We start from the raw sequence: 27,213 nt of genomic DNA, 5'->3' as shown, positions 1-27,213 counted from the left end.
CGGCACCCACCACGGTCATAAATAGTCTGATCATCGGCTGGAGCTGTTGATTGGTGGCACATTTCCTAACATGTCCCTTCGACAGAACCTGATTTCTGTTGAGCGAGGACGGCCACACACTGATCAAACCTAGGCCCGGTTCGTGCCGTAGTCTGATTAGTGTATTGCCTGCTTTATTCTGGTATCCAAGATAAGAACTAGGAGGGCTAATAAGACTCTTTGAAAATTACACAGGAAGTGAGCACAGGACAAACAAAACTTTACACTTTCAATGGTATATTTAACAGACCACACAAAAAGGTACAAATAAGAGACGTTCATCGGCAGAAATGCAGAGGACGCTGCTCCCAAACCCTGAATCAGGTTATAAATACAGGTGCTACATTTCAACAGGGGCTCATACTAGATCTCAGAAATCACACAAGTCCGAGAGAAAGGGAGGAGCCGACTGCACCCTGGATAGGATCAAATGCTGGCAACTTTATCGTTCTGGACAAAGACTGCCCATCTGGGACCTCCTCCTCTGCCCCGCCATCACTACTGAAGGCTATATTAGGTGAAACATCTCTCCTAGTAAGTATTACATATTAACCTCTTCTGGTGAGAGCGTTATAATATAATAAAAATATTTGCTTTTATTACAAAAGTTTAAAATCAAGAAATGAATAAAACACATACAAATGATGTCCTATTTCCAGTATTGATGGAGCTAGATGTAATACGATTGTGTTTGTTGCTTTAAATGTCATCATTTACCCATCACAACTATGTACTGCATGTATATCCCTTCACTCCCGCTCCTCCTCACCTTTATGATGAAGCCCAGTTTTTAGGTGCAAGGAGTCAGAGGTGATCCCAGGCGTGACTTTTTGTTTGGGGGGGGGGGGGGGGGGGGGGGAGGAGGCCACACCAGCATTGTGCGTTACCCTTAGGGCCAGTTCACACCACATGCAGTCCAGCGCGTTTTTTTCTGCATCAAAAATGCATAGAAAGTAGGTTATATGGTTTTCAATGGCATAGTTCATGATAGTGCTTGCAGTTCCAGTGCGTTCCAGAAAAAAAAAAAAAAAAAGTAGAACATTCTGCATTTTTCCTGCACTGGACTGTACTGGAACGCTGTAAAAAGCACCAAAAACTCACGGGAACTCACCTAAACGCACAAAAAACGCACTGGAACACCTATGTTCTTATTTAGGGTTAAGAAAAAAAAAAGGGGGGAAAAAATGCACTGGACTGCATCAAAAACGCACTGGAATGCATCAAAAACGCACATGCAAAAAAAAGCATCTGGAGCGGATTCGGACTGCGTTTCTATGGTGTGAACTGGCCTTTATAAAACCTTTTATTGAAGTAATAAAACAGATGTATACTCACAAACATCATATGATCCCAAGCGCATCAATATCCAGTGTCTCGCATCGCCTGGTCCACTGTGCGGATCCCAACGTAGGGAAGATACTTAGAATGACTGACGCGCTTAGAGCCACTCGAAGCGTGTTAGTTATTCTAAGTGTCTACCCTATGTTGGGATCCACACAGTGGACCAGGCCAATGCAGGACACCGTGGACATTGATGAGCTTGGAAATCATATACTGTATTTATTGGCGTGTACCATGCACTTTTTCACCCTGAAAATTGGGTGCAAATAGTGTGTGCATGTTATACGCCAATACTTAAATTTTAGCTGCCTCTGAGGGGACAGGGAGGGGGGCGGGACGAGCGCCGTCAGATTACATACAGTGAGAATCTCCTGTTTATTTGGCAGCCTCTGTAATAGAAAGTCCCGTCTCTTGGACCACTGTTCTGTCTATCATAGGAGATTCTCACTGTATGTAATCTGTCGGCGCTCGTCCCACCCCCCTCCCTGTCCCCTCTAGGCTGCAGATGGGCATCGATCAGGCAGCACTGAAGGCAATGGTGAGGCTTCTGCATTGATGGCACTTGTGAGGCTGCAGATGGTCATTGATCAGGCTGCATTAATGGCACTTGTGAGGCTGCAGATGGGCACTGACCCTTATTTTACTTCAAAGTTCCTTATTTAAAATGTTAGTTTTTTCCTGAAACTTCCCTCTTAAAACGAATGTGCATGTTATATGCCGATAAATACGGTAAGTATACATTTGTTTTATTACTTCAATAGTGCACCCTCTTTTTTCTCCCCCAGTGTTTCTTTTGGGTTTCCCCAGTTCTTAGGGGGCTGCAAAGTTTTGCCAAAACTTGGAGTTATTGAAGATCCAAGGTACATCATTGCCGAAACATCTATCTTGAGCGCAGGAGGTTGTTAGTTTGGTTGGCGACTTTTTTGTTTGGCAGGAACAATAAAGCTGCCAGCGTTTGAATATTTCTGGAGCGCAGCTGGCTCTTTCTCCAAGAAAAGTTCATTGTTAGGGCTCATTCACACGGGTGTAGCAATCCATACGGCCATGAAAATTGCCATCTGCAGGTGCCCAGGATGCACAAGTGTTTCCATGCAGGCAGCCCGCTGAAATCAATGACAGGTGATTGGCTGCATGGACCTGCAAGTGCATTGCATAATGTAGATCCATCTGGGTGTGACGCACAGATTGGAACGCAGTCTGTCAGCATTCTGATCTATACATCAGTCCCACACAGATGTGCACTCTGGAATAGGTGTGGTAGTTTGTGCAGCCAGCAGCGTGTTGTCGATTTCAACGAGCTGCCTGCACACCCCTGCACTGAACACCTGTGCATGCCTGGGGGGGGGTTGCAGCAGTCCCTCGCTCAAGGGTATGGATCGGTATGCCCGTGTGAATGAGCCCTTACGCTAGGTTCACACCTATGTGTTTTTGCGTGCTGCGTTTGTGCAGCCACGGCAGCCCTTTCAAATGAATAGGCTGTTGTGCCTGCAAGGAAAAAAAAAAAAAGTGCCTGCAGCTTTTCCAAAACGCGGCTGCAGGAGAATTGCATGGTCGTGCCATGCAGAATGAATTCCACAGAGCAGTGCGTTTTCACTGCAGGTGGGAGAAATCGCTGATTCCCACACCCGCAGATGTGTGAACCTAGCCTTAGGGTTTACATATGCTTCATGTTGTCCAATAGGACACAAACTCTAGAATGGGGAATAGGGTAGTTCCTAACCTGATATATAGTCCTTGCCGTTTGAGGTGGTCCTGGCACTTGACTTCAATACAAGGGTTTCCTTGCAGTCATAGGCTACACATAACATTTTGCAGTCCTAGCATCTCTTAATCGTGGAAAATGCTGAAACCAAAATCATTGAGTCCAATGTGTGTTTCATTCTCTTCCCAATCATGATTAGAAGCAAGTAGCTGCGAGTACATTTTCTAAAACGTTTACAGCAATAAATAAAATCTGGCATTCGGCCTCTGGAAGACAAGAGTATAAAACATACTCGGTGGGTAAAAATACTGCTTTGAATTTGCTGGCTGGAGCTCAGTCTTTGAAGGCTCCAGATGGATCCAAGAAAGTCAGTTCCGGCATTCAGAAGAAGTGGGGCTGCGCACGCTGGACATCAGGTGCGATTTGTAGGTCTTGCTGAGTCCCGTCATCCAAAACTTTAGCAGCTTGATGTTATCCTCCTCTGAAGCCCCCAAAATGCCAAGCAGTTTCTGGGTGTCTTCTTTAGGGCGGCTGTCCACTTTGGTGAACTTAAACAGGACCTTCACTTTACTGAGGAAAGAAAGAAACCCAGTTACACGACATACACACTAGACATATGCAATTCGTTTAACAAATTTTAACAATTTTGACAAATTCAGAAAGAAAGGAAAAGGAAAAGGAAAAGGAAAAAAGAAAAGAAATTTTGACAAATTCATTTAGTTCCAAATTCATTAAAGAAAGGAAAGAAAGAAAGAAAGAAAGAAAGGAAAGAAAGAAAGGAAAGAAAGGAAAGAAAGGAAAGAAAGGAAAGAAAGGAAAGAAAGAAAGAAAGAAAGAAAGAAAGAAAGAAAGAAAGAAAGAAAGAAAGAAAGAAAGAAAGAAAGGAAAGGAAAGAAAGGAAAGAAAGGAAAGAAAGGAAAGAAAGGAAAGAAAGGAAAGAAGGAAAGAAGGAAAGAAAGAAAGAAGAAGAAAGAAAGAAAGAAAGGAAGGAAAGAAAGAAAGAAAGAAAGAAAGAAAGAAAGAAAGAAAGAAAGAAAGAAAGAAAGAAGGAAAGGAAAGAAAGAAGAGAAAGGAAAGAAAGGAAAGAAAGGAAAGAAGGAAAGGAAAGAAAGAAAGGAAAGAAAGAAAGAAAAAAAAAAAAGAAAAGAAAAGGAAAGGAAGAAAGAAAGAAATTTGAAATAATAACTAACTAGTAAATGATAGGTATTGGAATTTCCTTTCAAATTTGGCTGTTTGTGAACGTAACGAATAAAAATTTATCTGACGTTACGAATTATCCGAGATAACAAATTGTTTTTATTATTGTTAGATCGTTACGTTCCATTCGTTTAGATACAGCATTCGTTATTTCAGATAATTCGTAACTTCGGATAAATTCGTACTCATCACGTTCACAAACAGCCAAATTTGAAAGGAAATTCCAATACCTATAATTTAATAGTTAGAAAATCAGTAAAATTCGAAATAATAACCAACTATTAAATTATAGGTATTGGAATTTCCTTTCAAATTTGGCTGTTTGTGAACATGATGAGTACGAATTTATCCGAAGTTACGAATTATCTGAAATAACGAATGCCACATCTAAACGAATGGAACAGAACGATCTAATAATAATACTAAATAACAATAATAATAATAATAATAATAATACGTTTTTATTATTATTAATTATTAATTTGTTCCATTCCATTTGTTTAGATGCAGCATTCGTTATTTCGGATAATTCGTAACTTCAGATAAATTTGTATTTGTTACGTTCACAAACAGCCAAATTTGAAAGAAAATTCCAATACCTAAAATGTAATAGTTAGAAATTATTAGTTAGTTATTATTTCGAATTTTACTGATTTTCTTTCTTTTTTTCAGATTTACGAATTTTTGAATTTCGGACATTCGAATTTTCGAATTTCCTAATTTCCGAAAAAAGCAAAAAAAACGAATGAAACTAAAAACGAAAAAACGAACAATTTTTTTTTGTCAGAGATAGGAAGGCCTCCGAAATAAATCGATAAAATAGCTTCAGTGCCAGAAGAGTGAAGCTTGTCGTTTCTTTACACAGAGAGACTGATGTCCAACAATAATGATGGCCATACACACGATAATAAATAATTGATTTCTTTTCCAATTGATCTCTTTCAATAGGAATAATCGATCTATAGTTAACAACTCATTTGATTATTATGCCACACACAAGGATTCATGGTTAATATACAGTGATAGCTTACAATCATAAATGACCAATCACATCTGTTTGCATTAGGTAATCTCATTCATAATCTGATTCAGCAAAGTATAATTGTTTTCGTAAACCATAGTATCTTAGTGCTGCCAATCGATGTCAAATGATCGATAATACTCAGTCATGGCTTACCAAGTCAGTTTATTGGAATCTGATTGAAATGTAGTTTGAATCGGTCAGAAGAGAAGTTACAGCTATTCTACTGTGGATTTGATTGTTTTGAAAAAAAATTGCACAAGAATCAGTTAAAAAAAAATGTAAGTGCGTATGGTCACCTTAAATCCCACAACACGTGAACCCTTCCTGTAACCCCAAAAGCTATTTCTCATGATAACCATCATGCTAACACTTTCCTTCCTTGTACTTTTAACCCTAATCCTTACACTTAAGCCTCATACACACTATCAGATTTTCTGCAGATTTTTGTCTTCAGATTTACCAAAACCATATAATATGGAGGTCAAACTTTAGGAGTTTCAATTTTTATGCAATCAGGTAGGCCATTGCACTACATGTTTTTTTTTTGGTAAATCTGAAGACAAATCTGAAGACAAAAATCAGCAGAAAATCTGATGTGTATAAGTGTGTATGGGTCTTAACCTCCCCTATAATCCTAACATTAATCATCCCTGTAAACCTAACACTAATCCTCCCGCTAATATCCTCCCTGTAACCCTAACCCTTCTACTAACATCCTGTCTGTAACCCCAACACTAATCCTCCCACTAGTCCTTCCTGTAATTTAATACCCTCCCGCTAACATCCTCCCTGTAACCCTAACACTAACCCACCCGCTAACATCCTCCTTGTAACCCTAAGGCCCCTTTCACACTGGGGTGGTGGGTGCATCAGCAGTAAAACGCCGCTAATTTTAATGGCGCTTTACTGCCAATTTCGCAATGCTATTCGGCCGCTAGCGGGGCGCTTTTACCCCCGCGCTAGTGGCCGAGAAAGGGTTAAAACCACCGCAAAGTGCTGCTGCAGCAGCGCTATGGCCGCGGTATAGCCGCGCTGTCCCATTGATTTCAATGGGCAGGAGCGGTGGAGGAGCGGTATACACACCGCTCCAAAGATGCTGCTAGCAGGACTTTTTTTAGTGTCCTGCCAGCGCACTGCTCCAGTGTGAAATCCCTCGGGGCTTTCACACTGGAGAGACAGGAGCGGCTCTTTCAGAGCGCTTTGCAGGTGCTATTTTTAGCGCTGTAGCGCCCGCAAAGCGCCCCAGTGTGAAAGGGGTCGAAGACTAATTGTCCTGCTAACATCCTCCCTTTGACTCTAACACTAACCCCCCCCCCCCTGCATTCCTGTAACCCTAGGTCTCACACCAAAGCATCGTCCTAACATTCCCCGCGTCTATGTCTAATGTCGTTTGAAAGTACAGTGGAACCTCAGTTTGCGAGTAATGTGGTTAACGAGCGTTTTGCAAAACGAGCACTGTATTTCTAGAAATCCTAACTCGTTTCGCAAAACGAGCAGGATTCAGGCAAAAAGCAGTGTGCAGTACTGCTTTTGGCCTGAGGTGGGGGGGCGCCGGAGCCGAACAGCGCTGATCGTCGGCGTTCGGAAATGCACGGAAAGGCCCGAGGACAGTTCGGCTGACCTCGGCAAACCTCAGAAAGGCTCGTGAACGAGTCTTGTCGTGGTCAGCCAAAGTGTGCTCGGGACTTTTCGCCCGTTTCCGAGGCTTTTCGGTGCCCCCCGCCTCTGGCCGCATGCGGTATTGCATCCCATTGAAGTCAATGCGAAATAAATTATTTTCATTTCCATTGACTTCAATGGGAAAACTCGCTTTGATATGCGAGTACTTTGGATTACGAGCATAGTCCTGGAACGAATTATGCTCGTAATCCGAGGTTCCACTGTACTTAAAAATCGTGTTTGCTTTTAACATTCAGTTTGGAAAGGAATGGAATTTCCTGAATAAAAACCACATTCACAATGGAATTTTGTTTGATAAAAAAATGTCCACCCTGCCCTTTTAATTATGTCTTTTTAATCACTACGGTTGAAAAGAATTGTCGATTTGACCCTGTTAACTATTAGAAGATCAAAAGCTCCAAAAATATGTTTTTTTAAAAAGAAAAAATTCTTCCTATATTTTGCCATCTTACCCTTCCCTGTTATCAATGCCCGGTGCTGAGGATATGTTAACAAAGGTCCCCATAGAAGAATGGAGCACCTGGAAGCCATGCTATCAGATAGAAGAGTCAGAGAACCGTCATCATCATGGCTGTATGAGGTCAGAGTGATCACATGACATTGTTTAGAAACAAAACAAGCCGGCACTGGCCGTCTCTCATAGATGGAAGCACTCAGACAAAAGTAGTCAGCAGACTCTGGCTATTAAAGTAAAAGGCATCAACAAAAAACACATACGTTACTTTAAAAAAAAAAAAAAAATTAAGCCTCATTCACAAAAGCTTGAATGGGCTGCTTGTTTATGTGGCTGGTGCCCCCTGGTGGTGGGTGCAGGCAGACTATGCTATCCTATGGGGAAGCAGCGGCTGTCCCTATGTATTAGTATTAGCCTTACTTCATCCACTCCTCTTTCAGGCAAACCAGACACTGGTCCACTACATCCATAGACAGGTTCTCATTGCTCAGGGCAGCTTCAATCTTGTTCAGGATGGTCAGTCCGACTGCCGAATGTAAAAAAAAAATACTTTTTAGATACTTCATCAGGGTAAAGATCTAAACTTATGATCAGAATGTTACTTATTATTATTATACAGGATTTATAACAGTCTGTGCAGAGCTTTACAATTTAACCACTTGCCCTCCGGAAGGTTTACCCCCCCCACTCTTCATGGCCAGGCCATTTTTTGCTATACAGGACTGAGTTATTTTAACTGACAATTGCGCGGTCGTGCAACGCTGTACACAAATAAAATTGATGTATTTTTTTCCCCACAAATAGAGCTTTCTTTTGGTGGCAATTGATCACCTCTGCAGTTTTTATTTTTTGCGCTATAAAACAAAAAAAAGACCGACAATTTTGAAAGAAAAACAATATATAGCAATATTTTCTGCTATAAAAACACATCCAATAAAATAAAAAATCTAATTTCATCAAATTTAGGCTAATATGTATTCTGCTACATATTTTTGGTAAAAAAAAAAATCCCAATAAGCGTATACGGATTGGTTTGCAGAAAAGTTATAGCATCTACAAACGATGGCATTTATGCTGAAATTTTTATTTATTCATTTTTTTTATACTATTAAAGTGGTTGTACAGCCTGTACAACCACTTTTACCTACAGGTAAGCCTATATTAAGGCTTACCTGTAGGTTCTTGAAATATCTCCTAAACCTCCACGGTTTAGGAGATATTTACTAAAAAGACGAGTGTCGATGACTACAGCGCATGCGCCCTTTAGAAAGGGCACAGTGTGCCGTTTCCAATAGGGGTCATGTTGTGACTGGCGCGGGAGTGACGTCACGCCACTCCAGCCAGTCACAGAGCCGGAGTTCGCGGCCCCCAGAAGGAAGAAGGGCGAAGATGGACGCTCCCTGCTAGTGGGGACAACAGAGACATTGCGGGCTTCGGTGTCAGGTAAGTGACACATAATGGGCTACTATGCTTTACCTTTGCAGGGAAATAAAGAGGACATAAAACCCGCCAGGGTTTACGTCCTCTTTAATGGAAGCGATCAGAAAATTCTAAACGGGACTGTAATATTGTGGCTGACAATCTGGAACTTTGTGGGAACCAGTGACACTAATAAAGTGATTAGTGCTACAAATATGCACTGTCACTGTACTAATGACGCTGGCTGGAAAGGGGTTAAACATCTAGGGCGATCAAAGGGTTTATTGTGTGCCTAGCCAGTGTTTTTGTGTTTACTATGTGCTGCTTTTACTAGGAGATGTGCTTTGCAGGGAATCAAAATCCAGCACATCTCCGCTGACAGGACAGAGCTCCTCCTTGTTTACATAGGCAGAGCTGTGTTCTGTCGTTCTCCCCGCTGATCAGTGGGTGGGGGCGGACATCCATTGGCCGGCACCTGCTGATCGGCTTCTGCTGTGACTAATCACAGCAGAAGTGGTGTGCGCCCCCCTACCCGGAAATTAAGTTATAATCTTTCATTTTTTTAGCCTCTCTGGTACACAGGACAGTTTGATATTGGTTGGCTGATTGGGTAGTAATGTAAACAAGGTTTTTCCCTCAATCATGTATTCTTTGGGAACCTGAAGTACAGCTCACAAAAGGAGGAGTGTGGGGTTTTTTTCCATCTCAGCTCTAGTAACAGTTGGCCTCCAAATTGCAGCCCTTTGCTTTCTTTTATCTGGCCCTTGTCATTCCACCCAATGACACCAACGATGGGGCACAATTCCATGCAATGACACCAACGATGGGGCACAATTCCACGCAATGACACCAATGATGGGGCACTATTCCTCCCACTGACACCAATGATGGAGCACTATTCCATCCACTGACACCAAAGGTGGGGCATTATGCTTCCCACTGACACCAAAGATGGGGAATGATTTGCTCCTACTTGACAAGAAATTTTCTACTCCCACTGGCCACAGTCCGGCCCCCCTAAAGTCTGAAGGACAGTAAACTGACTCTTTGTTTAGAAAGTTTGGAGACCCCCGACTTACCCAGCCTGTGTACTTACCACGGTCTATAGCTACTGGGCTCCCGCTGGCCACTGAAAACTCATACTTGCTGAGAGGCTCGTCATCAAACAAAACAGGATAGAGATTGCTGCGTGGGGCAGTACGAACGTCGATCATGACTGCAAATTCTGTCATCACAAAGAAACCGCGGAGAGAGTTCCGATTAGTTTGCTGACAATGATTCATATAGAAAAGACCAACACTACAATAACATTCTCACTATTTATAGAATGCTGATAATACATTATTCAGTTCCCATTGGGACAAAATACATGTAATACTTTGTACCATCTTCCCCTCAGTGCACAGCCACCAGACACCACAGCGATCAAGAATACAGCTGGTTTGCTAGCGAGTGCCTGTCTCTGTCTCCCAGCACTTACCTGAGGAATGCATAGGAAGGTGGGGCCGACGCATGTCTTGGCATGCCTATGGCGGGTTCTGGGAACCAAAGACAGGCATTCACTTACAAAGCAGATGTCTTCTTCTTCATGCTAGCTACAGCTTGTGACGGTCATGCACCAATTGGGGGGCGTTTTCACCTTGTCCAACAAGGCAGCTAGCAAGACAGGTGACATTTATTTCCTGGTTCAGCAATGCAGCTTCTTCATTCAGTTTTCTGGTTTCCTATGGGCTCCATTTATAAAGCAGTAGTATGGCTTTACCATGGACATGCCACTGCTTTAATCCTTTTACTGGCACTGACGTATGTCATATGATGTTGGCAGTGGGGGGTTTTACACACATTCCCAACTGTGTGCATTCCACAAGCCAACTGTGGGCTCTCTACAGAGCTGCCCGATCGCTTTCTATGACCCCTAGAACTGTGCCCCACCTATGGACCCTGGGACAGCATGGTGGGTGTTGGTGGGTGGAGGGAAGGGAGACCAGCAAACATCCGTTCACTGATCTCCGTAAAGAAACCGGAAGTAATGTGTACAATATCACTTACAGTTTCTGGTGTCACTTTCCCTGGCCACTGTGGCCAAGTAAGAAGTTAATGGAGTTGACCTACGCTCAATTAGCTTCAATGGAAGACAGGTGAAACATTGGGGGTTTAAAAGACCCCCCCCCCGATGTCTCATTAAAGAGAACCTGTATCAAGGAATTTATACCACAGAGGGGACTTTCTCTCCCCTATGTGATACAAATAAAATAAAAAAAATCCCACCCCCACGATTGTAGATGCACCTGTCAGGGGCGACTACAAAAATGTCGCTTGTGCTACACATGCATATCGATGTGTGTACCGGAGTGAAAGCAATAATTGTAGGGCCAATATTCATGGCTAGCTCTAAAGTAATGAACTGTAGGGGTATTTAAAGCATTGCCTATGGAAGATATAAGGTACAGAAGTTCGCTGTTGCTGTGCAGACATGCACAATGTTGCAGCTTGACATGTTGTAATTCTTTACTCGGCAAAACCTTATCTTTTATGTTTTACCAGACTATTGGGCAATATATTCGTCTATGAGCCCCAAAATGGACTTTTACGCTTAAAAAAAAAAAAAAATTTACGCTTAAAGCGCAGTTCTGCCTGGGAATTTAAAAAAAAAAAAGTCAGCAGCTACAAATACTGTAGCTGCTGACTTTTAATATAAAAGGACACTTACCTGTTCAGGGAGACCGCATTGTCGGCACCCGAAGCCGATCTTCGGATCGACTCCCGGGTGCTGCCGCTGCCATTCCTGAAAAGGGAACTAGGAAGTGAGGACCTTCGACTTCACTCCTGGTTCCCTACTGCGCATGCGCGAGTTGCGCTGCGAGTTCTGAATGGTCCCTGCTGTCTTCTGGGACCTGTGTGTCTCCCAGAAGACAGCGAGGGGATGGAGGAGGGGCCAGACATGGTGTAGTTCACCGCAAAAAGTGGGAGCAAATACCTGGATTTGACAGGTATCTGCTCCCCCCTCCCCCTCAAAAGTGCCCAATGTGACACCGGAGAGGGGGGGGGAGGGATCCGATAAGTGGAAGTTCAATTTCTGGGTGGAACACCGCTTTAATACACTGCTGCACCAACATAATAAAAATTCAGAACTACCACCATTTTATTTTCCAGGGTCTCCATTTTCTCAAAACATATATCTGGGAGTTTAAACTAAGATTCAGTTAATTAAATTAATAAAACAGGGAATTAAATTAATAAATAAAAAGCCAGCAGGAGAGCCTTCTTCAATTAAGAAGAAATCTCTGCAGTGTTAAGCAGATCACCACAGGCTCTACACTAAGGCTGAGCCTAAGATGACTCAGGAAACACTAATAGTAGAAGTAGGAAAGTGATCGTCCTGAATGGCAGAAGTGTGTGTATGGCGATGAGTTGCTAAAACAAAAAAAAATCCTTTGTGGGGTAAAACAGTAAACACGTACAACAGTATCTCACAAAAGTGAGTACACCCCTCACATTTTTGTAAATATTTTATTCTATCTTGTCATGTGACAACACTGAAGAAATGACACTTTGCTACAATGTAAAGTAGTGAGTGTACAGCTTGTATAACAGTGTAAATTTGATGTCCCCTCAAAATAACTCAACACACAGCCATTAATGTCTAAACCGCTGGCAACAAAAGTGAGTACACCCCTAAGTGAAAATGTCCAAATTGGGCCCAAAGTGTCAATATTTTGTGTGGCCACCATTATTTTCCAGCACTGCCTTAACCCTCTTGGACATGGAGTTCACCAGAGCTTCACAGGTTGCCACTGGAGTCCTCTTCCACTCCTCCATGACGACATCACGAGGCTGGTGGATGTTAGAGACCTTGCGCTCCTCCACCTTCCGTTTGAGGATGTCCCACAGATGATCAATAGGGTTTAGGTCTGGAGACATGCACTCTGAATTTCCATAAAACTTGCTTGATGTACCTTTATTGTTACAATTATTGTCACAAGTGTATCAGACAAACACAGGACAAGCAGTTGACATGTTTCATGTCAACTGCTTGTCCTGCGTTTGTCTGATACACTTGTGACAATAAAGGTACATCAAGCAAGTTTTTTGGAAATTCAGAGTGCGACCATTTCTTTATTTTATTCGCATTGGACGGTGGTGAGCCGGGGTCTGCACCTTTTATCCATTTGCACCTGAAGATTTGCCTGGAGTGGTGTGTGCTCTTTTGGTTCATGTTGGAATACTGCCCTGCGGCCCAGTCTCCGAAGGGAGGGGATCATGTTCTGCTTCAGTATGTCACAGTACATGTTGGCATTCATGGTTCCCTCAATGAACTGTAGCTCCCCAGTGCCGACAGCACTTATGCAGCCCCAGACCATGACACTCCCACCACCATGCTTGACTGTAGGCAAGACACACTTGTCTTTGTACTCCTCACCTGGTTGCTTAGGTTTGCTTTAGATCCATTCTCTTCCTGTAGTGCCTAACAGTTCTTAAAAAAAAAAAAAAAAAAAAGAAGAAGGAAGAGAGACTATTCTTTTATAGCCACCCAGCAACATTCCAAGCCCTGCCATGGACCACCACTGGCACACGTGTCATACTTCAGCACCACTATAGACATTACTGTGGCATGTAAGTGTACCTGTCACCCATTCACAGGGAAGGAAGACTTTATGAGCCTACTCATTAACATACAAATGGTCCCTCATTTCTATTTTATTTATTATTTATTTCAGGTACTTATATAGCGCCGTCAATTTACGCAGCGCTTTACATATACATTGTACATTCACATCAGTCCCTACCCTCAAGGAGCTTACAATCCAAGGTCCCTAACTCACATTCATACATACTAGGGACAATTTAGACAGGATCCAATTAACCTACCAGCATGTCTTTGGAGTGTGGGAGGAAACCGGAGTACCCGGAGGAAACCCACGCAGGCACAGGGAGAACATGCAAACTCCATGCAGGTAGTGTCATGGCTGGGATTCGAACCAGCGACCCTAGGAATGGTTTGTCTCTACAGACATGATGTATGACTCTGGCACTGTTGATGCAGCCAGGGCCTCACAGCTGTCCCCTGGAAGTATACATGACTAGTGCCATTCCCTAGTGCAGGGGTCTCCAAACTATGGGCCTCCAGTTGTTCAGGAACTGTGATTCCCATCATGCCTAGTCATGTCTGTGAATGTTAGAGTTTCACAATGCCTCATGGGGATGTATAGTTCCGCAACAGCTGGAGGACCGTAGTTTGGAGACCCCTGCTCTAGTGCATGTGCTGTAAGGGACCTGGCATGGTTTTCAGGGCCGTGCTACCACTAGGCAAACTAGGCAGCCGCCTAGGGTACACTGCTGTCTAGAGCGCCCGGCCACTGGTGTTCCTACTCTCTTCTCTCTGCAGCAAGCAAGTCTCAGCATCAGCAGGCAGCCACCACTGCGTTCGCACATGGTGTCAGAGGCGCAGGCGCGGCGCAGGACTGTGTCTGTGTCCCGACTCCCGAATGAATGGAAGCAAGCATTCATTGATGGGTGCATTTGATGGGCACTGGTAAGGCTGCATTGATGGGCGCTGGTGAGGCTGCATTTGATGGGTGCCTCATTAAAAAGGTGGGGTATACATGGGCAGGGCAAAGGGGGTGGAGCCGGGGGGGCACAAAATGAGGTTTCGCCTAGGGTGTCAAAAATCCTTGCACCAGCCCTGATGGTTTGTTATTGTTCTATAGCAAACTATGATAGACCTATGGCATATACGCAAGATCGAGTGTCATTGGTGGGCCGGCACAGAAAAAGGAAAATGAGGACAGTCACCGATTAAGTTTATTTTTAAATGGCGGTGCATCCACAAAGAATAAAAACCTAAGAGACCAATCAAATTAAAGAATAAGTTCACCTTTTAACAAAAGATAATAAATGCACATTTTTTTTATGCACCATAGGATGTGTTGTCTTAGATAAGACGGTACTGTAGGACAAACTTACCAGAGCTTTGCACATGTGGGGGGATCTCAGCTTGTGGGCTTAATCCCAGAAAGTTACATCGATAGGTGTCCTCGTACTTCTCGCTGTACGGGATTATACGCACGCAGCCTACGGGAAGCATGGCCTGACACCAATAAGAGAAAAAGGTCAGCTACTTACATAGTTACATAATAGGTGAGGTTGAAAAATATACACAAGTCCATCAAGTCCAACCTATGTGTGTGATTATAGGTCAGTATTACATTGTATATCTCTGTATGTTGCGGTCATTCAGGTGCTTATCTAATCGTTTTTTGAAACGATCGATGCTCCCCACTGAGATCACTGCCTGTGGAAGGGAATTCCACATCCTTGCCGCTCTTACAGTAAAGAACCCTCTACGTAGTTTAAGGTTAAACCTCTTTTCTTCTAATTTTAATGAGTGGCCACGTGTCTTGTTCAACTCCCTTTTGCTAAAAAGTTTTATCCCTACTGTGTTCATAAACTACTAAAACATGTATAGAAACTGTTCTATTTTTCTGCAGCCTTCTGATCATTAAATCTTATTTAAACCCAACAATGACAAAAATTATTATATTGCAGCTTACCAGTCCTTACATGTGCTGGCTGCATTAGATTATTTTCCCTTTGGCTTTACCTGGTAACATTCTTCCTGTTCTAGGGTGACAACACTCAATGTATTGTATCTACAGAGGAGCAGTGTTGTCACTATAGGACAGATATAAAGAATGGCTTCCCCTCTTCTAAATAAAACGAGGAGGGGGAGCTGTAGTCTGTAGTAGAGGCAGAGAGCACAGTAAGTTACCAGCTAACTATTGAACAAATACAGCGTTACCTTGGTTTATGAGCAAAATTAGTTCTAGAAGAATGCTTGTAATCCAAAGCACTCATATATCAAAGCGAGTTTCCCCATAGAAGTCGGAAATGGAAACGCAGATAATTTGTTCCACAGTTGCTGCTATTGTATGCAGTACCGCATGTGGACAGAGGTTGGGGGGGGGGGGGGGGGGCGGAGACACTCGGAGCCGCACGGATGCACTCAGAGACTCAGAACGGAGTGTTTCCGAGTGTCTCCGAGGGGCTAAGAGTGGCTCCGAGCGTCACTGCCGCCCGCCACCTCTGGCCACATGCAATACTGCACACCCCAGAGGCTTGAATCCTGCTCGTCTTGCAAAACAACGCTCGCAAACAGAGTCACGATTAAAAAAAAATAATCGCTCGTATTGCGAAACACTCGTAAACCGCGCTACTCACAATCTGAGGTATTACTGTATAGCAAAATGTTTGCCTAGAACTCGGCTTTTCAAAATGAAAACACAATATCCCTCCCCTATAACCTTATGGCTTCCCTCTACTACAACACAGGCATAGACATAGATTTATTAAAACTGGAGAGTGCGAAATCTGGTGCAGCTCTGCATAGAAACCAATCAGCTTTCAGGTTTTATTGTCAAAGCTTAATTAATCAAGCTGAAGTTAAAAGCTGATTGGCTACCATGCACAACTGCACCAGATTCTGAGTGCTCCAGTTTTAGTAAATCAAACCCACTATATAAAATCAGTAACAACAATAATAGTCATAGCAAATTATCCTACACTCAGATATCTGTAACAGAGCAATAGACAGACCTGGAGAACATCGAAGGCAGACTGGATGAGCTCTTGGTTCTGCCCCTTCCATATGACTTGATTTCCCATCAGAACATGCCAGGCCAGCATACGGAAAGCAGACGGACCGAGCACCTAAATGAAAGACATCAGAGCGATCAAAACCTCTTTGTGAATAAAGCTACTGTATATACAGTTGTTTGAACACTCCTGGTCCAATATTTATTGGATGACAAGATCTTTTACATTTAAAGCGGGACTAAACTCCTAGAAATACCCGCTTCCTCCTTCCAGCGATGCAGCAGATTAAATGCCTCACCAGCTGCTGTCATCTTCTGCCCAAGTACTTCCGGGGGCAAGATATTTGGCCTCTTGATTGGCTAAAATGGGAATGATGTCATCTTGTGCACAGGAGTGTAGACGCTAGAGTTTACAGGACTGCTATGTTTGCTATTTTAATAAAAAAAAAAAATAAATAAAAATCGAACCTTTAATATTACTTTAAACTCGTTACGTAACCGCTTAAAAAGCGTTTACTGGAGTTGAGCTTTAATCAGGTTTTTTTCCTTCTTAAAGTCCTTGTAGACGCTATACCTTTTGCGCAAACCAATTAATATACGCTTATTGGGATTTTTTTTTACCAAAAATATGTAGCAGAATACATATTGGCCTAAATTTATGGACATATTTTTAAATTTTATATATAAATATTTTTATATAAATATTTTAAACATTTTTTATTGAATGTGTTTTACAGCAGAAATTAAAAAAATATTGTTTTTTTTTTTCACAATGGTTGTTTCTTTTTTTTTTGTTTACATCGCAAAAAATAAAAATAACACAGAGGTGACCAAATACCAGCAAAAGAAAGCTCCATTTATGGGGACAAATTTTTTTTATTTGGGTACAGCGTCGCACGACCGCAAAATTGTCAGTTAACACAGTGCCGTATCGCAAAAAATGGCCTGGTCATGGAGGAAAACCTTCCGGAGCTGAAGTGGTTAATAAATTGCTGCACCTAGATGGAGGCGCCCTCTTCCGTTTGTTTTATATATGTGCATTAGGATCTCCATACCGAAACTCATAAATTTTGTTAAAAAGCCCTAAAAAAAAAAGTTTCTTCCAGACCTGCTACTTAAATGGACTCCAGACATGGCAAACATATTTCATTTGTTATGAATTTGAGGAAATAATAATGTAAAGTAAAAATTTAAATTCATAAGGTTATTGCATGTTTAGAAGTATATTTTATATGCATTATATGTTAATCAGTCCATGAAGTTGTAATAGAAAAAAAAATAAAATAAAAAAAGGAGGACCTAATCTCAGAGCAGCTGCCTCCACTTTCACCTGGTGTTCCCTACCATTCTGCTGGCCCTCTTATGTACCTTGTTAAAATGACGGTTGGAGCCTAGTCAACACAATTGCGTATTCATTTTCTTTGGTTACCAATCTAATCCCAATTTGGGGGAAAAAGCAGTGCATAACAATCACAAATATTTATCACCCCCTCAATGGTCTAGCCCATCGCCCATCACAAGCTTCTCAATAGGCAGTTGTCCCTAATGAGAAAGAAGTACAAAAACAATAAAAAAAATAAATAAATAAAAAAAACACTAAAAGGAAACCCAGATTTCCCAAGTATATGTATAGAAAGCTCACCCTGCCCTAGCTCAACTGGACTCCTTAGCCTATTCGCAGATTTTTAATAGTTAAGTTTAGTTCCACTTTAAGTCTCGTCAATATTCCCTTTATCTTGTAGAACTTTCAAACAAACACAATCTCTCCCTCTACTGTTACCATTCATGAAATAGCACCTGTCTCATATGGCGGAGAGATCTGAACTCGGCCGTCCTGTGACTCCAGCTACAATCTGATAGCACAGAGGATTCTGTGGGACACTTTAACAGTTCTCTGCCCTCCAAGACATCAGGTATGGGACATGGCCTTCCCTCTTCTTCTTCACGGCTTTCCCAGGCTGCACATTCCTCCTCCAAGTCTGCAAGAAAAAAAAAAGGTTGAAATGAAAAAACTATGGGCATAATTAAAAGCAACATAGATGGCATAGGCCAGGCTTATCCAGTAAAGATTTCAGGGTTTGGGACAAACCAAATAACACTGCTGGGGGGAGACTTACAACAGCCAGCTTTTATTCATATGGTTTAACCACTTGCTTACTGGGCACTTAAACTCCCCTCCTGTCCAGACCAATTTTCAGCACTGTCGCACTTTGAAAGACAATTGCGTGGCCATACAACACTGTACCCAAATGACATTTTTATCATTTTTTTCCCACAAATAGCGCTTTCTTTTGATGGCATTTGATCACCTCTGCGGTTTTTAGTGTTTGTTAAAAAAATTGAAAAAGACAGAATTTTTTTTTTTAAAAGAATTATATTTTTTTTATATTTTGTTATAAAATTTTGCAAACAGGTAATTTTTCTCCTGCGTTGATGTACGCTGATGAGGCGGAACTGATGGGCACCGATAGGTGGCAGTGATGGGCACTGATGGGTGGCCGTGATGGGCACTGACTGATGGCAGCACTGCTAGGTGACACTGATTGGCACCACTGGTGGGCATTGATAGGTGGCACTTGTGGGCATTGATAGGTGGCACTTGTGGGCATTGATAGGTGGCACTTGTGGGCATTGATAGGTGGCACTTGTGGGCATTGATAGGTGGCACTTGTTGGCACAGATGAGGCATATGTGCCTCCTTCCTCTTCGGGACCGATGTCCCTTTGACATAAGCCGGTGATCGGCTTCGTGAGGAGAAAACGAAACCGTTCACCGAGGTTTTGTTTACATCATGTGATCAGCTGTCATTGGCTGACAGCTGATCACATGGTAAGGGGCCGGGACCAGCCCCTTACTCGGATCTGTGATCATCTGAGTCTCCGTGACTCGGTGATCACAGCGCGCACACCGCGCGCCCTGCAGGGTGCGCGCGGTGCGCGTGCACAGGGGAGGACATCCCATGACGGCCTCCCGGAAATTGAGGTCCGCGCTGTAGCCGTCATTCGGCTATGGCCCGGACCTCAAGTGGTTAAAGCCTAAAGTATTACTAAACCCCCAATAGTAAAATCAGTCTGTATCTGCAGTAAAGCATGCTCGTTATACTCACTGTGGAACTTAAGGGGTTAATCCTCCGCATTGTGTAAAAAGGCCGTTTGATCCTGTCTTCTCTGATCATCTCCTTCTTCCACTGTCTACAATATATCTCCTGATATTTACAGAGCTAGGGGACAAGCTGCACATGCTCAGTTTGGTCTGTAGTATTGCTAGAGGTTTTTTTTTTTCTTGGGAAGGTGCATGTGATCAGCACAGGGCCAATTAGCACTGTCCAGACAGAGGGTCGGGGTCCTGCATTCTCATAGGACAATCGTGGGAGAATGAAATCTAGATCCAGCGATGTGCATGAGAGCTGACGCTCTCTCTCCTCATTGGCTCAGAGGCAGTCAATCACAGCCAGTGAGTGAGGAGGGAGCAGGGTGGGGGGGCCCCAAGCCCCATTATGTGTGTTAATGGACGAGCACGCACGAGTACCCCCAGAGCAAGCAACTTGCTATGGGGGCACTCGGCAGGGGGGTTGGAGAGCCAGGAGCACTGATGGGAACCCGCGAAGAGGAGAATCAGGACTGCTATGAGCAGGCAAGTATAACATGTTTGCTATTTAAATAAAAAAAAAAAAAAAAAAAAAAAAATCGAACCTTTAATATTAGTCCACATGATGGCAACACTGCTGAGCAATTAGACTAAAGAACAGCATTGTCACCCTGTCAAAAAAAAAAATGAAAAATTAAAAGGCCTCATGCACACGAGCTTATGAAAATGAGCAGTGTTTTTTCTGCCAAAACGTGTACAATAAGTACGCCGGTTTATGCATGTATAGCGTTTGGGCGTAAGTGCATAGAATGCATGAAGGTAAAAAACCTTTGTGCCTTTACAACCAACCACTTTAAAGTGATTGTAGGCCTTCGTTATTTTTTTTTTTTAAATAACAAACATATCATACTTACCTCCACTGTGCAGTTCCTTTTGCACAGTGTGGCCCCGAACCTCGTCTTCTGGGGTCCCTCGGCGGCGCTCGTGGCTCCTCCTTGCATCAGTAAACCTCCTGGGAGAAGAGCTCTCCCTGGGGGTTACCTTGCGGATGCGCTCCCGGCGCCCGCGTCATTGGATTTGATTGACAGCAGTGGGAGCCAATGGCTGCGTTGCTATCAATCTATCCAATTAAGAGCCGGGACCCCGGGCAGAGAAGGAGAGCACATCTCCGCAGAGGGAACGAATGGGCTCAGGTGAGTAAAACGGGACCCGGGGGGGGGTGCTGGGGGGCCGGTCATTGTCAGAAGTTTTTTCACCTTGATGCATTAAGGTGAAAATAGAACGAGGGTTTACAACCCCTTTAAGCTGTTAAAAATAGGATCCAGGAAACACAGACTGCATCATTTATGACTTTTTTTTAATTTCGTCCAGAGTTTTGCTTTAACTTTCATTTACCTACCAAACAGGCTCAAAAATAAAGAACAACAAAAGAGACTTCATATCAGGAAAAGAGTGATTCACACCTCGGTGCTTTCGCTAAGATTTTAGGGACGAGAGGTTTACCAAGAGCTGTGCAAGGTGTGCCCAAAAAACACACACACACGATTTGCTAAATCATGCGCAGACCTACAAACCATGCATCTTAAAGGTAAATTCTGAACAAAAAAATGTTATTTTTTCAAACCCACCTAAATTAAACAAAAAAGCAGAAATAGCAAGGAAAAAAAATTGTATAACATATAGCATTCTTTTAACATGGCCGGGAAGGTTGGACACTTACCTGCTTGCTTCTCCATCTGCACCAGAGTGTCCTCTGTTGGGGCCCCTTCAAGAAGCTTTTCAGTAAGGCGACACCCACAAGCCTTTAACAACCTGCAGAAGACATATGAAAGTGTAGTACATCAATACACTATAATACAGTGCAAGAAATCTGGAGATAACAGTCAGTGTGTCATTATTGGGAAATACCATTTATGATGATGATAATATTCTGTATATTACTCTAAAGACTGTCTCCCCTTCCCACCAAGGGAGATTTAGGCTGAGCATCCTAAATGCATGCTATAGATGAGGAAATCTCTCCTGCAGGCTATTGTATGCCAATAACTGGAACCCTTGGCTGTAAGAGCACCTGAATAGTAACAGCAGATGACTGCCCGATCGGCTATAGTCACTGTTCAAGCTGAATTTTCTTCCACCCGGCTCCAATTTCTCAATCAAAGTTTGTCAAGCCAGATGACGTGGGCAGGTTAACCCACAGCTTAGATTTCAGCCGATTCAGCAGCATTGTTTTTGGATAAGTGGGGAAAGATAAGAACCTCTGGGGTGTTTAAATGCTGTATTCTCACTAGGGACATATCTCTTATTATCCCACAGATGTAACAGGAAACAAGTTGAAATCTCCTCCTAGGTTCACATTGATGCGATTTCAAAACGCATGCCAAATCGGCAGCAATTGCCGGCAATGGCACCGTCCGAGATGGTGCGACAACGACTTTGTGATTACCTCAAGTAGTTCCTGTAGTACCTTTGTCAACTTCGGGGTGCGATTTATATAGACATCTGTGCAGGAACCCACACAGATCTCTCTAAAATTGCCCCCGAAGTCGGACTGCATTGCCGGGTATGAAATTGTGCGAGTTCAGCTGAACTCGTACGATTTCAATCCTGCAGCAGTGTGAACCTAGACTAAGAGGAGCTTTATTCTCCTCCTTGGTTACACCACCCCCCCTTACTTTTTTTTCTGGGTTATCCACAAAAAGACATTCACACGCCAAGAGAATCCAGTGGTGTTCTGTAGGGTTTTGATGGTCTTCTGCTGCACATCCTCTCCTGTGCATCCAGCTGTGTTCTTTAGGGATTTGAGGGTCTTCTGCTACACAACCCTTCCTTTACATCCAGCTGTGTTCCCTCAGGATTTGATGGTCTTCTGCTGCACAACCCTTCCCATGCATCCAGCTGTGTTATGTAGGGATTTGGTGGTCTTCTGCTACACGACCCTTCCTTTACATCCAGCTGTGTTATGTAGGGATTTGGTGGTCTTCTGCTACACGACCCTTCCTTTACATCCAGCTGTGTTCTGTAGGGATTTGATGGTCTTCTGCTACACGACCCTTCCTTTACATCCAGCTGTGTTCTGTAGGGATTTGAGGGTCTTCTGCTACACGACCCTTCCTTTACATCCAGCTGTGTTCTGTAGGGATTTGATGGTCTTCTGCTACACGACCCTTCCTTTACATCCAGCTGTGTTCTGTAGGGATTTGATGGTCTTCTGCTACACGACCCTTCCTTTACATCCAGCTGTGTTCTGTAGGGATTTGAGGGTCTTCTGCTACACGACCCTTCCTTTACATCCAGCTGTGTTCTGTAGGGATTTGATGGTCTTCTGCTACACGACCCTTCCTTTACATCCAGCTGTGTTCTGTAGGGATTTGAGGGTCTTCTGCTACACGACCCTTCCTTTACATCCAGCTGTGTTCTGTAGGGATTTGATGGTCTTCTGGTGCACACCCCTTCCCATGCATCCAGCTGTGTTATGTAGGGATTTGATGGTCTTCTGCTGTACACCCCTTTCCCCTGCATCCAGCTGTGTTCTGTAGGGATTTGAGGGTCTTCTGCTGTACACCCCTTTCCCCTGCATCCAGCTGTGTTCTGTAGGGATTTGGTGGTCTTCTGCTGTACACCCCCCCTTCCTGTGCATCCAGCTGTTCTGTAGGGATTTGGTGGTCTTCTGCTGTACACCCTTTCCTGTGCATCCAGCTGTGTTCTTTAGGGATTTGAGGGTCTTCTGCTACACGACCCTTCCTTTACATCCAGCTGTGTTCTGTCAGGATTTGATGGTCTTCTGCTGCACACCCCTTCCTGTGCATCCAGCTGTGTTATGTAGGGATTTGGTGGTCTTCTGCTGTACACCCCTTTCCCCTGCATCCAGCTGTGTTCTGTAGGGATTTGGTGGTCTTCTGCTGTACACCCCTTCCTGTACATCCAGCTGTTCTGTAGGGATTTGAGGGTCTTCTGCTGCACAACCCTCTCCCGTGCATCCAGCTGTGTTCTCTAGGGATTTGAGGGTCTTCTGCTACACGACCCTTCCTTTACATCCAGCTGTGTTCTGTAGGGATTTGAGGGTCTTCTGCTACACGACCCTTCCTTTACATCCAGCTGTGTTCTGTAGGGATTTGATGGTCTTCTGCTACACGACCCTTCCTTTACATCCAGCTGTGTTCTGTAGGGATTTGATGGTCTTCTGCTACACGACCCTTCCTTTACATCCAGCTGTGTTCTGTAGGGATTTGAGGGTCTTCTGCTACACGACCCTTCCTTTACATCCAGCTGTGTTCTGTAGGGATTTGATGGTCTTCTGCTACACGACCCTTCCTTTACATCCAGCTGTGTTCTGTAGGGATTTGAGGGTCTTCTGCTACACGACCCTTCCTTTACATCCAGCTGTGTTCTGTAGGGATTTGATGGTCTTCTGGTGCACACCCCTTCCCATGCATCCAGCTGTGTTATGTAGGGATTTGATGGTCTTCTGCTGTACACCCCTTTCCCCTGCATCCAGCTGTGTTCTGTAGGGATTTGAGGGTCTTCTGCTGTACACCCCTTTCCCCTGCATCCAGCTGTGTTCTGTAGGGATTTGGTGGTCTTCTGCTGTACACCCCCCCTTCCTGTGCATCCAGCTGTTCTGTAGGGATTTGGTGGTCTTCTGCTGTACACCCTTTCCTGTGCATCCAGCTGTGTTCTTTAGGGATTTGAGGGTCTTCTGCTACACGACCCTTCCTTTACATCCAGCTGTGTTCTGTCAGGATTTGATGGTCTTCTGCTGCACACCCCTTCCTGTGCATCCAGCTGTGTTATGTAGGGATTTGGTGGTCTTCTGCTGTACACCCCTTTCCCCTGCATCCAGCTGTGTTCTGTAGGGATTTGGTGGTCTTCTGCTGTACACCCCTTCCTGTACATCCAGCTGTTCTGTAGGGATTTGAGGGTCTTCTGCTGCACAACCCTCTCCCGTGCATCCAGCTGTGTTCTCTAGGGATTTGAGGGTCTTCTGCTACATGACCCTTCCTTTGCATCCAGTGGTGTTATGTAGGGATTTGGTGGTCTTCTGCTGCACACCCCTTCCTGTGCATCCAGCTGTGTTCTGTAGGGATTTGCTGGTTTTCTGCTGCACAACCCTTCCAGTGGTATTTTCTAGGGATTTGACGGACTTCTGCTGCACACCTGTGCTCGTGCTGCCATTTCCTTCTTTGACATCATGAGGAGCCAGCTGTCTCTTCTGTGTACTTGCAGCTGGCCCCCTGATGACACATGTACTATAGCGCATCATCTGCAAGAACCAGAAAGACACAGCCAGCCCCCTCATGATGCACCACAGCACTTGTGCTCTAGAGTCCCCCAAGTCCTCTTGGGCTGCATGACGTGGGTATCCCAGGAGGTCACAGGGAACTGAATATGTCATTCTTACATAGGCAAGAATCCAAAATGTGTGTCAATGGGTTCCCTAAAAAAGGTTTAAAATAAAAAAAATTCTTATTGTAAGACAGAAGGGGATACGAGTAGAATGAAAAAAAGTGGGTGAGGAGAGTGAAGGTCCACTTTAATGATAAGGGAATCCAACCTTTGACAATTGCCACCAAAAGGTGTCCCCATTGGAAGATATTCCCTCTAACCCTTTTCAGTAGAAATTATGTATGTACCCTAACCCTCTGTCCCAATAATAATTTGACACTTTAACAAATAATGAGGGTGAATATTCCTGCAGGTATCAGTTCTAATTCTTCCCCACAATCCAAAACTAGGAAAAAAAAAAAAAGTTCTGGCTCGATTTCTTCTTTAAGCAGCGTTTGCTTTATAACAGTTCTGCAGACTATGACTTAAAAAAGCTTGTAGTGCTGCTCCAAGCAGGAGGAGACTCTTCCCCTGGTCCTCAGGTATGGGGGTGCCAGTCATCCAATAAAACTCATCCAGTAGTAACAATATGCAGTATCTGGGACGTCACTCTCCCGAACTGACCAGTGTGCAGTGTTAAGCAGCCTCAGGCAGCACTACTCCATTAACCATGCCCCTCTGATGCGTTTCACCCCACCAACCTCTGACTAAGTCCTGGTGGGTGGGGTGAAATGCATCAGTGAGATGTGGTTAGTGGGGTAGCGCTGGGTGATGCTGCTTAACACTGCACACTGGCTGGATAAGGAGAGTGGCGTCCAGGATACTGCATATTGTTTTGGAGACTAGATACAAACTTTACCATTGGAACGAATAAAGTACACCTCAGGCAGCACCGGCACTAAAACACACACACACTGAACTTTACAATTGGCAATAAAAAAGCAAAAATTGCCTGCTGACTGATATCTGCAGGATCTTGAGGTGTATGGTCAGGGAAGACATTCAGAAAGCAATGTACCATGCGAAAGAGGTGTGCAGACAGGCCCAGAGGTTGTCGTCGTTGGTGAGCGAGGTTAAGGAGCGAGCTGCATTTCCATTCCTCTGGTGCATGTATGGTGTGAAGGCCGTGTTAATCCTTAAAGGGCGCTGTGGGCAACCATACTGCTCTGCTTCAAACACCTGCAAGAGTGTGGGCAAAAGATTTCCCAATAAATAACTCAAGAAACAATAAAAATTGTACTTGGCTATCAAACACGTTGTGATAACTCAGCTCAGAGACAACACAAGCAGACCGCCATGATTCTTTCATAGTTCGTTTGGGCCAAATTAACTATGTCCCTGACTAACATATGAGGTCACATATGAGGTCACTGGATGTGCTGTATAAACTGTATGTAGTTGAGGCAGCATGCCGCACTGTGTTCCAGGTTTGACCCGTGAATTCCAGTCTCATACCTGAAACACAAGTGTGTCCATCTGATCGCCGCTCAGCCATTCAGAGAAAGCAATGTATTCTAGCAATGAATACAAAGCTTCCTCTGACTGGCTAAATCAGAGAGGCGGGCTGATGTTGCAACCTCTGATTCAGCCAATCAGAGGAAGCTATGTACTGATTAAGAGAATACATCGCTTTCTCTGAATGGCTGAGCAGCGATCAGATAAGGTTCTCTTGTGTTTCGGGTATGAGACAGGACGTCTCGGCTCGCACCCGGAACACAGTGCAGTATGCTATGTGTAGCCTCAGGTACATACAGTTTATACCATACGTCCAGAAGCCTCACGTTAGTGCGAGTAAAGTGTATCAAAAGCTGGAGTTCAGCTTTAAGTGCCGGTTCACACATAGACATGCAATACAATTTCAGCCATACAGATAGTATGATTGATAATCGCATCGCATTCGGACCAAACTCGCACAGGACCCTTTTTTTGGCCCGCACCAGAATCAAATTGCATGGGTGTTCACACCTATGTGATCAGATCTATTTCAGAACTGTCAGTTCACCCTGCGATATGTGAGCTGAAATGGGGGTGTCATTAACATTGCATTGACACTCCCAGCAGTTCACATATGGCAGTGTGAACTGCCATGCAAGTCGGGTGCGATGCGGGAACCTGCAAGTGTGAACAGAGAATAAAGCTGAAATTGAGGCAGATATAAAAAATGACAAACTAACCCCTTTACAACCGCCCAACACATACTATATGTGCGGTGGCAAAAGGGTGGGCTTTAACACTCACACGCTGCACATATGTGTCGCTGGGCAGCTGATGTCTATGTGCTGAGAGCGAGCTCAGCGCACACTCTCCGCACAAAGACAGTTCTCGTTCTGGGCTAAATATCGGTAGCCAGCGG

At 43.9% G+C, this 27,213-nt stretch overlaps 1 protein-coding gene across 1 annotated transcript in view; it reads right to left on the bottom strand.

Annotated features, from left to right (window-relative positions):
• Positions 1-259: 259 nt before the first annotated feature.
• FLCN (folliculin) overlaps positions 260-27,213 on the bottom strand; it is a 39,682-nt gene continuing 12,728 nt past the window's right edge. The window contains exons 5-12 of the mRNA XM_073636313.1: positions 25,879-26,039; positions 21,256-21,347; positions 18,246-18,427; positions 16,450-16,563; positions 14,821-14,944; positions 9,953-10,081; positions 7,858-7,963; positions 260-3,652 (exon numbers count right to left, since the gene is read on the bottom strand). Of these exons, the coding sequence (XP_073492414.1) occupies positions 3,451-3,652; positions 7,858-7,963; positions 9,953-10,081; positions 14,821-14,944; positions 16,450-16,563; positions 18,246-18,427; positions 21,256-21,347; positions 25,879-26,039 (1,110 nt within the window). The 3' untranslated portion in view covers positions 260-3,450. The remainder of the gene's footprint in view (positions 3,653-7,857; positions 7,964-9,952; positions 10,082-14,820; positions 14,945-16,449; positions 16,564-18,245; positions 18,428-21,255; positions 21,348-25,878; positions 26,040-27,213) is intronic.

The sequence above is a fragment of the Aquarana catesbeiana genome, linkage group LG06, assembly GCF_042186555.1.
Source record: "Aquarana catesbeiana isolate 2022-GZ linkage group LG06, ASM4218655v1, whole genome shotgun sequence".
Classification (NCBI taxonomy): Eukaryota; Metazoa; Chordata; class Amphibia; order Anura; family Ranidae; genus Aquarana; species Aquarana catesbeiana.
Note: the sequence above shows the minus strand (reverse complement) of the source record. Positions and strands in the feature narration are given on the sequence as shown.